The following is a 15,711-nucleotide window of genomic DNA, read 5'->3' as shown; positions in this document are numbered from 1 at the left end:
ATCCCCGAAATTATAGTTCTAAAGGGGGGGGGGGAACAAATCCTTGTGGATTTTAGGAAACGCATGATAAATGGGAATCACAGGGTTCTTGATATTAACATAATCATAAATTTTCTGTGTTATGGCCCCTGTGACTAAACCATCGTTTAATAATTTTGACAAATCACACTGAAATTTAGACGTGGGATCACTAGAAATCTTGGAATAGGTAGCAGAATCATTCAAAATGCGCAGATTTTCTGAATAATACAGGCCAGCATTAAGCACGACTACTCCACCCCCTTTATCTGCCTGTCTCACCAGAATGTCAGCATTATCTTTTAACTCTTTCATAGCTGCTCTCTCTTGTGCTGTTAAATTGTCATATGTCATTTCTGTTATTTTATCAAGCTCCACTAAATCTTTCTCTATTAGTTCTTGGAATATATCTAGAATAGCAGGTCTGGACTGAACTGGATAAAACCCTGGATTGGGCATTTTAAAGAGATCATTTAAAGTCCTATTTTTTGGTAAGGAATGTGATTGTAAGTCTCTAAGAGTGGAATAGCCTATAAGATCTTTAAAAGAAAAATTTCCATAGGGAAAAATTAACTCAGGAATGTTTGTAGATCCAGACAGTGACAAGGTCTCTGAAGAGGTGGACTGGTAGTCAAAATGACATTTCAAAGTTAAATTTCTGGCAAACTTATTCACATCTAGAAGAGTCTGATAAATATCAAATTTGTTGACTGGACTAAAACCCAAGCCTTTGCTCAAGAGAGTCATATGAGCTTCTGATAGGATATAGCTTGAAAGATTTATTACAGGGCATGTTGATATCTCCTCCGGTTTCTGAAGTGGTAGTTTCTTTTTATGTTTCCTCCCCGCTCTTCTCCGTCGTTTTTTGATCTCCTTACGATAATTCCATCACTACGGATATCCTCAGAATGATTAGTGTTGAAGGAAGCATCTAAGAACTCTTCTGACGTATTCAGATTAGAACTGGAAGACGCTGTTGAATCATGAGACCTGGTGAAGCTGACCCTGCGATCTCTATGGTGAAAGCCTGAAAAACCATGCTGATATCGTTTTTTACCTTCTTGAAAAGGACGGCTTTTCTTCCAGGAATAGACCTGGTTCAATTCAAAGTCGCGTTTGTCTCTTGTGAATTTACTGCGTTTTATATCTGCAATATATTCTTCCAGTTTGGAAAGATTTTTTTCCATTCTTGAATTAAATTTGTCAAAGTCTTTCACATTATTGTGTTTGTTCAGAGAAGTCTGCATCTTAGTGATCTCTTCTTTAACACAAGTCATCTCCAGTTCCTCATATTTAATAATCAACTCCATTAATTTGAAAGAACTTTGTGTAAGAATCTGCTCCCACTCTAATCTGAAAGTGTCTGAGTAGATGAAGGTAGGTCTTTTATTCAGTCTCAATCCCCTAGGGATAAGTTTTTTCGTCAGATAAGATTTTAGAGAGGTCATGTCCCACCATAATCTGGTTTCCTTATTTTTCCGATTTTCCAGTTTATTAAAAAGGTTTTCTAAAGACTCTACCTGAGAGACCCCACTGCTCACATTAGTAACATCATCTGTAGAGTCAAAAATGGCTGCAAAGATATGCTGCCTATTTCTGTCCATATCCATAGATTTAGTGTTTACAAGCGTCCACAACAATTATAGAGTAAGGGAGCAGGACTAGATCATAAATATAATTATAGAAGGATAGGGAAAATGAAGGGAGGTCAGCTCACCAGTCTCGGTTGCGATCCATAATCCTCCTGCGCACGGAGTCACCTTGATCAGGGGTGTTGACTGAAGCAAAATAAAGGATGGAATCTCCAGCGCTGGACTTCAGTTAAAAATACATCATTTATTGTAAATTCTTAAAATCGAACAGAAAAAGTGTGGATAAGGACATACAGGCAGATGGGGTCTCTGGTGGTCTCCAACCAACGCGTTTCGACCTAGAGGGTCTTACTCATGGTTCACACTAGACCAATACTGACGACTACAAATAGTACAAAAACTAGTAAATCACAGGTGTTGGACAAAAGAATTAATGAAAATAGGGAGTATCCCTACCAGTTAACTCTTGCAAACACTCAGCCTAATGTGGAGCTGAAACAAAAACTAGTCGGAAAAACAGGAAAAAAAAAAAAAAAAAAAAAAAAACCTAATAAAAAGATATCATAAGAATATAATAACAATCACAAAAATTATCAGAATAACCAGAATTGAATAGGACTAAGTAGAATGTAAATATACAGAAGAAAATATCAATCTAATTGCAATATTAAATCAAGTCGTTTGTTCAGACCTAATGGTACTCTTGTATTTAATTTAAAAATCCAAAAGGATTCACGATTTAATAATTTTCTCCTGAAATCACCTCCCCTAGTAGATCTATAGACTTTCTCTATTGCTATAATTTTGAGACTATCAGTTTTACCTCCATGAACAGTTTTACAATGATAAGAAACTGCTGAAATATTATAATTGCTACTAGTAGCTTCTGACAAGTGTTTCCTAATTCTCTTTTTAAGAGGTCCTATTGTACAGCCTACATATTGTAGGTTGCAAAAAACGCATTCAATAACATATATTACTCCTTCTGAATTACAATTTATGTGAGACTGAATAGGGTATGATATTCCAGTAACACTAGAAGTAAATCTGCTGGTTTTAACCACATAGTTGCAGACTTTACAGGGATGATGTCCACATTTGGAAAAGCCTTTATATGACAACCAAGTATTATTTTTAGTTCTCCTATTACTGATAAAAAGACTGGGGGATAAGATATCGCTCAAAGCAGGAGCTTTCCTGGCTATGTATCGTATCTGGGTATTGTCCAGAATTTGACCAAGTTTATTATCATTGTGTAAAATAGGTAAATATTTTTTGACAATGTCCGTTATCTTATTGAATTGTGGACTGTACATGGTAGAAAAACTAACTATAGGACGGTCATAATTATTACAGGGGGCCCGTGTGCGATTCTTTTTCTTGTTAGCAGTAACTCCAGTGTGTACAAGGCTCAAAGGAGATTCATTCAGCAGGGTGTGTCTATCGATCCTGCTGACAATATTATCAGCTTTCCTTAGCATCCAATTAGCATATCCTCTGTCCTTAAGTCTAGAAAGGGTTTTGTTTGATTCTTTAGCAAATGTTATAGGTGAACTGCAATTTCTTTTTAACCTAATTAATTCTCCCACTGGAATGTTTTTAACCACGTGCTTGGGGTGACAAGAATAAGCTTGTAAAATTGAATTTGTATCTGTGGGTTTTCTGAAAGGAAAAACGCAGACCTTTTGGCTGTCAGGATTCACAGACAAAGTCACATCCAGATAACTGATAGAGAATTAGGAAACACTTGTCAGAAGCTACTAGTAGCAATTATAATATTTCAGCAGTTTCTTATCATTGTAAAACTGTTCATGGAGGTAAAACTGATAGTCTCAAAATTATAGCAATAGAGAAAGTCTATAGATCTACTAGGGGAGGTGATTTCAGGAGAAAATTATTAAATCGTGAATCCTTTTGGATTTTTAAATTAAATACAAGAGTACCATTAGGTCTGAACAAACGACTTGATTTAATATTGCAATTAGATTGATATTTTCTTCTGTATATTTACATTCTACTTAGTCCTATTCAATTCTGGTTATTCTGATAATTTTTGTGATTGTTATTATATTCTTATGATATCTTTTTATTAGGTTTTTTTTTTTTTTTTTTTTTTTCCTGTTTTTCCGACTAGTTTTTGTTTCAGCTCCACATTAGGCTGAGTGTTTGCAAGAGTTAACTGGTAGGGATACTCCCTATTTTCATTAATTCTTTTGTCCAACACCTGTGATTTACTAGTTTTTGTACTATTTGTAGTCGTCAGTATTGGTCTAGTGTGAACCATGAGTAAGACCCTCTAGGTCGAAACGCGTTGGTTGGAGACCACCAGAGACCCCATCTGCCTGTATGTCCTTATCCACACTTTTTCTGTTCGATTTTAAGAATTTACAATAAATGATGTATTTTTAACTGAAGTCCAGCGCTGGAGATTCCATCCTTTATTTTGCTTCAGTCAACACCCCTGATCAAGGTGACTCCGTGCGCAGGAGGATTATGGATCGCAACCGAGACTGGTGAGCTGACCTCCCTTCATTTTCCCTATCCTTCTATAATTATTTTCTTCTGTAGTAGTGACCTCTCAAATTCCAGGGTGTTAAATGTAGCCCGGACCTCTGAGGATGATGGATGGGTCCCTGCATAGGAAGGTTCTGGTCCTCTGGGAGTACCCATGGATCCGACATGGACATTATTCTTATCCATGGCTTTTTTGGCCAAAACAGGGCTATGAAAATTTCTCTGATTTTCCCCAGGACTGCCGTTATGAGGCATATTGGAGGGAAAGTGTACAGGAGTCCTGATGTCCACTCTATTCTGAAGGTATCCATTGGCAGCGGCCTGTCTGCTGGACTTAGGGAACAAAACTTCTGAACCCTCCTGTAGGCTCTTGAAGCAAAGAGATCTATCTTGGGCCGACCCACACATGTCCACTATCTGATTGAAAATGGACTGTTTTAGGGACCAGTCTCCTTGTCTCAACTGATTGAGGCTAAAAAGTATTAAGTTACGTACCGGTAACGGTATTTTTCGGAAGCCCATGACAGCACCACGAGAGAGGGGATCCGCCCTATAGGAACAGGAAACCTACAGATACAAAAGGGGGGCACCTCTCCCACGCATCAGTTGGATTACAGAGCTTGAGAGGCTACCATGGTTAGTACACAACATATAATATATACAACCTATCTACCCTATTTACCAGAATTATTTTACGCCATCTCCCACATAAGGTAATTTTATGAACAATCTTCTAAAGGAGTGCACCGTTATATGTGAACAAGGGAGGGAACTAAGGGTGCTGTCATGGGCTTCCGAAAAATACCGTTACCGGTACGTAACTTAATACTTTATTCGGACTCCCATGACAGCACCACGAGAGAATTACAGAGATGTAAACTAACTTAGGGAGGGACTACAGCCTGCAGCACCCTTAGCCCGAAGGTGAGGTCTGAGGAGGCACCCATGTCTAACCGATAGTGGTTAAAAAAGGTGGAAGGAGATGACCAGGTGGCCGCCTTACATATCTGATCAATAGATACTCCAGATCTTTCTGCCCAGGATGATGCCATGGCCCGAGTGGAATGCGCCCTCAGATTCTGTGGAGCCGGGCCGCCACCTGCTGTGTAGGCAAGAGATAGCCTCCCTAATCCACCTTGCTAACGTGCGTTTTGATACTCTGTATCCTTTCCTGGGACCTTGGAAGGATAGGAATAATGCGTTCTCCTTCTTCCAAGGATCCGTGGCTGCTAAATATGTAAGTAAGCATCTCCTAATATCTAATGCCTGAAGTTTTTGCTCTTTAGGGTTGGTTGGATTAGGGAGGAAGGAAGGCAGAACTCTCTCTTGTGTCCTGTGGAATTGTGTTGCTACCTTGGGAAGGTATGCTGGATCTGGCCTTAGGATTACTCTATCTTGCAAGAACTCTGTGTAAGGGGGCAATCTGGAAAGTGCCTGTATGTCGCTCACCCTACGTGCGGATGTTATCGCTACCAGAAATGCTGTCTTAAGAGATATAACCTTTAGTAAGGCAGAAACTAAAGGTTCAAACGGACTTTCCGTCATGGCTGTAAGGACTAAGTTTAAGTCCCACGGCACACATCTGTCTTTGTGTATAGGTCTCGATCTGGCCGCTGCTCTGATGAACCTTGCTACCCAATAATTTTTTGCAATATCACCTGCAAACAGAGCTCCTAAGGCTGAAACCTGTATTTTTAACGTACTTGTGGAGAGACCCAATTCAAAACCTTTCTGGAGAAATTCCAGAATATGTTTCGTGGGAATTCCGTCTCTGACGTCAAAGTGAAAGGTGGACAGGAATCGTTTCCAGGTCCTAGCATAGATGTTAGTGGTAGTTAATTTTCTGCTCTTTAGGAGGGTGTCAATTAAGTTCTTGGAGAACCCTCTATCCTTTAACAGTGACCTTTCAAACACCACGCCGTCAAATGAAGTCCTGCTACTTGTGGGTGGCTGATTGGCCCCTGGTAGAGGAGATCCGGAAGGTTCGGCAGTACCCAGGGATCGCATACCGACATGGTCCTCAACCATGCGAACCAGGTCCTCCTGGGCCAAAAGGGGGCAATTAGTATGACTTTTGCCCGATCCTCTCTGATCTTCCTGACTACCAGAGGAAGAAGATTCAATGGCGGGAAGGCGTATGCCAGAGAAAAGTCCCATCTTATCAGGAGGGCATCCACCGCCAGGGGATTTTCCCTGGGGTTCAGAGAGCAGAACGATTTTTCTTTACTGTTTTCTCTGGTGGCAAAGAGGTCTACCTCTGGCTGACCCCATCTGCGGACAATCTGGTGGTAAATATCTTTGTTCAAAGCCCATTCTCCTTGCCTTAGAGCCTTGCGGCTTAGAAAGTCTGCTCTTACGTTGTCCTTTCCGCTGATGTGGAGTGCGGTTAAAGATAGAAAATTTCTCTCTGCTATCTGAAGGAGCCGTTCTGTTATCTGCATCAGAGCGCTGGAGCGGGTTCCACCTTGGTGGTTGACATGTGCTACCACTACCTGGTTGTCCGAGTGTATCCTCACGTGATGGCCCTGTAGGTACATAATGAGTTTCTTGACTGCCCGTTCTATCGCCAATAGCTCTCTCTGGTTGGATGAGATTTCAGAATCAGACCCCCAATGTCCCTGTACCACTATGTCCCCCATATGGGCTCCCCAACTGAAGGAACTAGCGTCTGTGGTTATAATGCGGGTTATCTGTGTTATCCAGGGCACCCCTGATGCTAGGTTCTCGCTATCGAGCCACCATCTAAGCGATGTAACAGCTGAGGGGCTTAGCAACACTCGACCTTGTAAGGAGCCTTCTAAGGCCCTGCTATTAACCAGGACGTCGTTCTGAAGGGCTCTAGTATGGAATTGTGCCCACCTGACTGCTGGGATGCATGAAGTTAGAGAACCTAACAGGGACATGGCCTGTCTGAGGGTCATAGACGGATTATCAATTGCCCGAAGAACCTGCTCCTGTATCTTTTGCAATTTATCTAGTGGCAGCAAGCACTGCTGAGTTTCTGAATTTAGTAATAAGCCTAGAAACTTCTGTATTTTTAAGGGCTGGAGTCGGGATTTCTCGTAGTTTAAAATCCATCCGATGTTTTCTATTCTGGTTTTAGCTTTTTCTATCTGGGATCTACAATGACCCACCGATTTTCCCACAATCAAGAAATCATCTAAATATGGGATGATTAAGACGTCAACCTCCCGTAAATGAGCCATAACCTCGGCCACTATCTTTGTAAATACCCTAGGTGCTGCTGAGAGACCAAAGGGAAGGGCTCTATACTGATAATGACGCACTGTGCCACCTACTGAAACCACCACTCTCAGGAACTGCTGGAAGTCTGTATGGATAGGTACATGATAGTACGCATCTTTCAGATCTATGACTGCCATAAAACAACCTTTAAACAATATTTTTATTGTTGTATTAATGGACTCCATCTTAAATGTACGATTAATCAAAAACCTGTTAAGGAAACGAAGGTTTATAATCGTTCTGAATGTCTTATCAGGTTTCTGGACTAGAAACAGGGGAGAGTAGAACCCTCTTCCTCTTTCAGCTTCTGGAACCTCTACCAGGACATTTTTCTGGCATAGGCTCAAGACTTCCGCTTCTAAAGCCGCCTGTTCGAGAGGAGAAGATCTTAAAGGGGTTAGTTTAAAGGTGTCCCGCGGGACCTGGGTAAACTCCAATCTAAGCCCGGTGGATATTACCTTGCGCACCCAGTCACTATTTGTAATCTGTGACCATGCCGGGAAGAAGGATGACAGTCTACCCCCCCACAGGAATTGCTAGTCATTGATTTGGTCTCTTTTGATCTCTCGACGAGCGTGTGAACATATAGCCCGTACCTCTTCTCCTTCTGTCTTCCCATCTGGGGCGATCTCTAATAGGCGAAGAGTTGTGCCTCCTCCCCTGGCCGAATCTCCTTCTACCAAATGGACGACGGTAGGACGCAGACGAAAGGTTTGGGAATTTTTTCTTGTCTTCCCCCGCCTTCTCAAGCAGCTCGTCTAGGACAGCGCCGAACAAATATTCGCCCTCACATGGAATCGCACAGAGCTTTGCCCTGGACTGAATGTCTCCCTGCCAACACTTTAGCCACAGGGCTCTACGAGCTTCATTAGAGAGACCTGCTGCTCTGGCGGCCATTCTCACTGCATCTGCTGAGGCATCTGCTAGGAAGGCTGCTCCCTCTTGGATGGTTGGTAGGGCCCCAAGAATTGTCTGTCTTGATGTACCCTGTTTTAATTGTGACTCCAACTGGTCCAACCAGACCATCATGGACCTGGCCGTGCACGTTGATGCCACTGCTGGTCTTAAGGACCCGGCCGCCATTTCCCAGGTGTTTTTAAGGAAAGTATCTGCCTTTCTGTCTAGGGGATCTTTAAGGGATCCCATGTCCTCAAAGGGTAGCGAGGACCTTTTCGATGCCTTTGCAATGGCTGCGTCTAATTTGGGGGCTCTGTCCCAAGTATTCACTGCCGGATCGTCGAAGGGGTATCTGTGTTTGAGGGCTGGTGGTAGCGACCCTCTTTTATCCGTTTTTTTTCCACTCTGTGGATCAGATCCTGGATCTTTTGATTTAATGGGAAGACTCTCCGCTTCCTCTGTTCCAGCCCACAGAACATGACATCCTGCATGGATAATTGGGGCTTAGGCTCCTCTACCTCCATTGTCCCTCTGACTGCTTTGACCAGCTTGTCTACCCGGTCAAGAGGCAGACAAAATCGCCCCGAGTCCTCTTCTCCTGAGGACGAGGGAGATGAAGCCTGGGAGTCTCTGCTTTTTCTCCATTCTACCGAGGAATCGGACTCCACCGGGATCTCGCCCCTTTGACTTTCCGGCTGGGACAAGGACTTTAGGGTTTCCCTCATTTCTGCCCTGACAATGTCCCTTAAACTCGCCGCTACCGCGGGCGACTCTTCTGCCACCGTCTGCTGAATACAGGGGGGGCACAATCTTTTGAGGCATGCGTCCGGTAATGGGCATGCACAGAGTGCGCATTCCCTATGTTTAGTCTTACTTGTAGCCTTTTGCCCCTAGAAAAAAAAACACAGAAGGGGGGTCCCGTCACTGAGTGAACTTTCACGAAGATCACTTACCAGTGCCACAATCAAGTACCGGAGAATGAGGGGGATTTCTCTCAGTCGATGCTCCTGTCTGCCTGGAGGAGCTCTTACGAGTGGACTGGTCACTTCGTCCCGCCCGCTCATTACTGTCACGGGACACCTTTTTCTGTTTGACCTGCTGAAGGTCATCCAGGGGCGGCAGTGATGCTTGCCGCTGCTGTCGCCCTTGCTTCTGCTGCTGGTGTTGCTCTCGATCACTCTCCATTACCACTGCTGCTGCTGTACGCTGCTGCTTGTGATAATGTGGCCAAGGCAAGGTACCCTGCCAGGGTCCTGCCTAACTACCCCTCCTCCGGTCAGCAGTATCCACGCCGCGCCCCTCCCCCCTTAACAGGGCTCCCTACCCCAGCTGGCGCCGCACCCGGCCCGAAAGCCGACGCCATCGGTGTTTCCGATGGGCGCCGCCATCTTGGATTCTTCAGGCATGCGCAGTGGCACGCCGACCCGGAAGCGCATCCTCCACCCGCCCCTCGACGTCACCGCTACCCCGGGAAGGACCGGAAGTCATGCGGGACGCCCGGGAGCCCTGGAAGCAGCGCCACCCGGTCACAGCCCCCTGCAGCCGCGCTGCCGCCGTACCTGCGCCGCCGGAGCCGGGAACCCCCGGGGGGAGCATACTCACCGGCGGCGGCCTAACCCCGGAGACGGCCATCCTCCGGACGCCGCTCCCTGCCGAACACGCCACCGCCGTGCCACACATCCTGGGCCACCGTGGCGTCCTCCAGAAGATCCGCACCAGGCCGAGGTAGGAGACCCCCTCGCTACCTGTATCGGCTGGCCGGTCTGGGATCCGGTCTTCTGTAGGATCCCGTCCCCTCAGGAACAGGAAACCAACTGATGCGTGGGAGAGGTGCCGCCCTTTTGCATCTGTAGGTTTCCTGTTCCTATAGGGCGGATCCCCTCTCTCGTGGTGCTGTCATGGGAGTCCGAATAAAGTCTGCCTTCAGGTTGTCTACTCCTCGGATATGCAGGGCCAATAATGAGAGGAAATGATGTTCTGCCAGACCTAGGATCTTCTCTGTTATCTGCATCAGCATTAGAGAACAGGTGCCCCCCTGGTGATTTATGTAGGCTACTGCCGATTGGTTGTCTGATAGGACTCTCACATGTTGACTCCGTTAACGTGGTAACAGCCCATTCAGTGCCTTTTCGACCACCAGTAGTTCCCATTCATTTGATGCTCCTTTCTTCCTGGGCGCAGGAATTCTGGAGCCACAAGATGTCTAGGTGGGCTCCCCACCCCCAGGGACTGGCGTCCATTGTGGCTACCCTGGAGGTTCTGTACATCCAGGGTACTCCTCTTGGGGCTGATTCGATTTGCAACCACCACATGAGTGACTGGACTACACAGAGTTCGGGAGGGGCAAGCTTCCGCTCTAACTGCTTCTGTAGTACCACTGTAGTTCCCTTGTATGGAACTGAGCCCATTTCACCGCTGGTATGCAGGTTAGGGACCCCAACAACGACATCACTTTTCTGAGTGTCATTTCCGGCTTCTTTATTGATGTCAAGACTGTTTGATCTTTTTCCTCTGGGAGGTGACACTCCTGTGATACCAAATCTATTACTAGCCCCAAGAAAATCTGTACCCTTGTCGGTTTCAGTCTGGATTTTTTTTTAGGTTTAGCTGCCATCCCAGAGTTTGTAATGTGTCCATAACTATTCTGACCTGTTCCTGACAGTGAGAAAAATTCTTCCCCACAATCAAGAAGTCGTCCAAATACGGTATTATTAGAACATTCTTCTCTCTGAGATGCGCCGTGACCTCTAAAATCAGCTTTGTGAATACTTGAGGGGCTATTGCTAACCCAAAGGGCAGAGCTCTGTATGGAAAATAGCATATTTGAGATCCTATTTGCCACCCTGAGGAACTTGCGATCCTGCTGCCGTATAGGGACATGGTAATATGCGTCCTTGAGATCTAGGACTGCCATGTAACATTGTGGGAAGAGGAGTTTTTTCTGCCAATCTTATTGTCTCCATTTTTAATGAAGGAAATATTAGATAACTGTTGAGACCCTTCAGATTTATGATGGTTCTCCAGGAGTTGTCCAGCTTCTTTATAAGAAATAGAGGGGAATAAAACCCCTTTCCTTTCATCCACCAGCACCTGCTTGTTTAACAGCGACACTACCTCTTCTTCTAGGCTGTTTTACTTGTGAGGGTTGTATTGGCCTCTGTGGTGGCAGGTCGTGGAATCTCAACCCTATTCCAGATCCCACGATCTGAAATCCTCTCCTAGGCAAAGTGAGAGAGCCTCCCTCCCACCTGGGAGAAGCAGTCACTGGGAGAATTTTTCGGTGTCCCTGGAGGGCTTGTCGAAGTAAAAGCCTCTCCCTCCCTTGGATCACTTGTCAGAGCTGTTTCTGTTCCGGTCTCTATATTGCTGTCTCCTGAATTTTTGACAGGAGCGCCGAAAGGACAGAAATTGCTGTCTTGGAAAACTCATCTCCGGCCTTTTCTAGCACCTCATCCAGTGCCGGGCCAAACAAGAAGTTACCCTCATAAGGCAGAGAGCAGAGCATAATCTTTGCCTGCGTATCCCCCGGCCAGCACTTAAGCCACACCGCGCGACATCCCGCATTGGACAATGCTGCTGAGTGGACCTTCAAGCTTTCATTTGGAGGGTTCCCCATCAAGGACAGGAAACCAACTGATGTGGAGAGGATCTGCCTTTTTAATCTTGAAGGTTTCCTGTCCTTGAAGGGTGGATCCCCTCTCTCTCATGGTGCTGTCATAGGTGATGGAAAAAAAATAATTATTTTTGCATCACTTTATTCTGAGAGCTATAACTTTTTTATTTTTCTGCTAATGACGCTATATGGCGGCTTGTTTTTTATGGAACAAGATGAAGTTTTCAGCGGTACCATGTTTATTTATATCCGTCTTTTTGATCGCGTGTTATTACACTTTTTGTTTGATGGTAGATGCTAAAGCATTGTTTTTTGCATTTTTATTTTGTGACTGTGTACTTTTGTTTACATTTTTTTTAATTCAAATATTTTAGTGATAGAATATATTCTATTTTATCATTTTTGATTTTTGTAAAAATATTTTTACAATTAGTTACAAAAAAATTAACTTTCTTCTAAGTTTTTTTTTACTTTGTCCCAATATGGGACAATCATTTTTTGCAGGCTGATCACTTCTATAGCATGGAGATGAAGCAGCATCTGCATGCTATAAAAACTGTCAGCGCTGCACTGACAGAAGACTTGCTGATCATGCACTGCGCATGATCAGTAAGTTTGCTAGGTCTGGTGACCCGGATGTCATCATGACGGCATCGGGTCACCATCGCAACAATCGGGACCCCGCTTCACGCCGCGGGGTATCCGATCCAAAGGCAGAGGGGCTGTCAGCCCTCTGCAGGCATCCAGAATTATGGGATCGTGTTCGATCTCAGCATTTTGGGGGTTAAAATGCCGGGTGTCAGAATCAGCTAACACCCGGCAGTGATTGCCTGCGCACCCCTGTGTGCGCAGCTGATCGCGATGATGGAATATTCCTTACCTAGTCAGGTAGCCCCAGGTCACATGGATGGAATATTGCGTCAGATGTCAGAAAGGGGTTAATACCTCTTTAACAAACTTTTCAGTAGCTATGGTTTCTCTTGTATTGAGTATAAAGAAAAAAAAAAAAAAAAAGTAAAAGACTTTTCCCAAAATATTTTGTAAGCGAGTTCAGCCGGGTCAGAAAAGAAAAAAATAAAATTGTAGTAAAACCAGAAAACCATGAATTGCATTATCATTAATTTATTAAAGGCTAAAATTCTCAAATTTTAGGAATATGCTGTTTAGGACAAAGGACAGCAGTGCTTTTATCTACTGCTGCCTGGTAAAGTTAGTCATTTCCCAAAAATACACTTACCATGAAACAGTAAAGAGCAGCATTTAGACAATTTCAAAACGGGTTTGGAGGCGAGCAGTACTCACTGGATATGCCAAACACAACACCTTCCCAAAAATGCAACCAACCATACGCGCCAGCTCAGCCATAGGAGCTCTCAATCCCCCAATACTCTGGATGAAAGTTTTACTGTCATTTGAACGCAGGGCAAGGAGGTCTTAAGTTAATATAAGAACAAAGATCCAAAACAATATAAAATGAATGAAACGTACAACAAGAGAACATTCTAGATTATCGCATGACTTCATACAGCAAACATTCAAAACAACGTACTAAACAGGAAAAACTAAAATAAAAAAAAAAAAAAATTACTACATTTGAATACTTTTATTCATTAAAAATGTGAAGCTGTTGAATCAGATTTCTAGACTGGATCCCTCCTGCTGAGAATGACGTCCTCTTCCATGATGCTCGGCAAGATGGGGGGTTTAGAAATGCAAAGATAAAAAAAAAAAAATTTAGACACGCTCAGAGATCCAACCGCGACCTTCCTTTTGGTGAAATCATATAGACCTCACCTACAATGCTCACTGCAGTTGGGCAAACTGGCAATGGATGCCAAAGAGGCAAATAGGAAGTTTTGCTTTAAATGGGACGATTTCGCCATTATATATAGTTGTGTGACTATGTAGGTCCTAGTAAAACGATCCCACGCTTTTGTAGTAATCCGATATGAAGCCAATGAGAAATCAAGCTTTAGAGTCCCAGTCTGGAAGTGCAGTGATGGCATATCAACGAACTTCGGCAGATTATGTTCACACAGCTGGGGTTTTTTTTTCAGAATAGAAAACCTCTCCCAAAAGAAAAAAAAACCCTTAAGCTTTGAGGGTTTTTTTTTGCTATTTACCTTTCCAGTGTGAACACAGTCTTAAGCTATATTGCAAGTGGATGAAAGCTTGATTTCTCAGCACTGGCACATCGGAATACAAAACCGGTATCATTTTTATTGCTGTGCCATGACCTATACAGCCATACCAGTAGACTTATTAGTAAAAACATAATATAGGATTCCGTTAAACTTCTTATTTGAGATTGGTTTCCAAGTCCCCCCCCCCCCCATGATAAAAAAAACCCCATGTGGCAATAACACAGTGTGAACCTGGCCTAATGCAACCTGACCCTAGGCAAGCACTCAGCCCACCTTTCTATACAGCTTTGGACGGAGGGAGAGGCCAATGACCGAATACTGGTAACACAGAGTGCGGAGAGAACACCGGGGTTTAAGGCAGACAAGAGTGAAAAATGCTCGTTACAATCAGATGCTGCTTAATTACAAAGAGTGAGCACTTAACATCAAAGCCATATAGAACCCACATGAGGAGTATGCGATTTATGAAAAAAAAAAAAAAAATTCAGATTATGTAAAAAGTTTAAAGGACAAAATGTTTCAAACGAGCCGTGACGCAAACAATTCGACATCTACAAATGAGTGTAGATGAAAAAACAGCGACCCCTTCCAAGACAGAGTATCCGCGTTCAGCAAGGATTGTGTGATCAATGGGGTCTGACCCCACTTTGTACATTCAGGCACTAGTGTGTGGGTGGAAAGCATGGACGAGGGGCGGCTTCTTGTCCTTATAACATCTGCAGATGTCACATCGCTGGATAATCTGATGAATTCTACAGGTATACTAAATCACGGGTCATAGAATCACCATAAAAAACGAAAAATCATATAAAACCCATAAGTCTTTAGTAATAAAAAAAAGAAGCTGAAAAGCAAAATGGCTGACCCAAAGTCCTCTCCTTACAAAAGGGAAAAGGCCGACACATGCACCGTCCATGTCTGCTTCACCCAAATGTGGTATGGAACAATTATTTTGGGGTGGTTTCTCATTGAGTGTATGGCTTAATTCAGGGGCCCCAAAAGCTACATCTATAGGTTCAGACCATAGCCTCGTGGCCAGGAATTTAGGAGAGGTGGCCTTGAATTTCGCTCATGGACTCGGTCCCAGTCCACATCACTAACTGACCTGAGAAATATTCAGTCGCCTGGAAGCAGAGCGGTTACCTATAAGGTACAAACAAAAAAAAAATGCAGAAATGGATTTCACATGGACACACACACACTGACGTCCCGCGACTGGGCCACGTGGAGCCCCCGATTCTTGCATGTGCACAGCTGCTTAGGGACGGAGGGGGTCTCTGTGCAGCAGACACAAATCATTGATGGATCAGACATTATTCCTTGCATTGTCAATTATCAGCATTTGTACCTGTGCAACAAGATCGCCAAGACGCGCTTTATAATCTATGGGTCTTGGAGAAAACCCAGTGGAAGGATTAGAGTTTTAAAAAGTGGCGTCTGAAGAAGGAAGAAGGGACAGGACTAAGCCGAGGTTTGTGTCTCTGCAGCATCGTCACTTGTGACCGCGCTTGTTCCGGCTGATTTCAAGGTAACGGTTTCTTTGTTTTCAGGCTTCTGATTGTCGGATCCCTTAATGGCCTCTTGTAGCTGCTGACGACGCTGGACTTCGGCTTTCAGATTTTCCAGATCTTTTTGACTGCAGAAATATCAATGTTGTTACAATTCATAACGTCAAAAGAAACAGACC

The 15,711-nt window shown here is 44.0% G+C and overlaps 1 protein-coding gene across 2 annotated transcripts in view; it reads right to left on the bottom strand.

The window, feature by feature from the left end:
• Window positions 1-12,986: 12,986 nt before the first annotated feature.
• Window positions 12,987-15,711, bottom strand: part of CLUH (clustered mitochondria homolog) — a 67,774-nt gene continuing 65,049 nt past the window's right edge. For both annotated transcript variants that reach the window (XM_073565591.1, XM_073565592.1), the window contains exon 26: window positions 12,987-15,660. In XM_073565591.1, coding sequence (XP_073421692.1) covers window positions 15,486-15,660 — 175 coding nt within the window. In that variant the 3' untranslated portion in view covers window positions 12,987-15,485. The remainder of the gene's footprint in view (window positions 15,661-15,711) is intronic.

Source organism: Dendrobates tinctorius, unplaced genomic scaffold (assembly GCF_039654945.1).
Source record: "Dendrobates tinctorius isolate UK_male_01 unplaced genomic scaffold, ASM3965494v1 ptg000016l, whole genome shotgun sequence".
Lineage (NCBI taxonomy): Eukaryota > Metazoa > Chordata > Amphibia > Anura > Dendrobatidae > Dendrobates > Dendrobates tinctorius.
The sequence above is the reverse complement of the archived record's forward strand: the minus strand, read 5'-3'. Positions and strand labels throughout refer to the sequence as shown.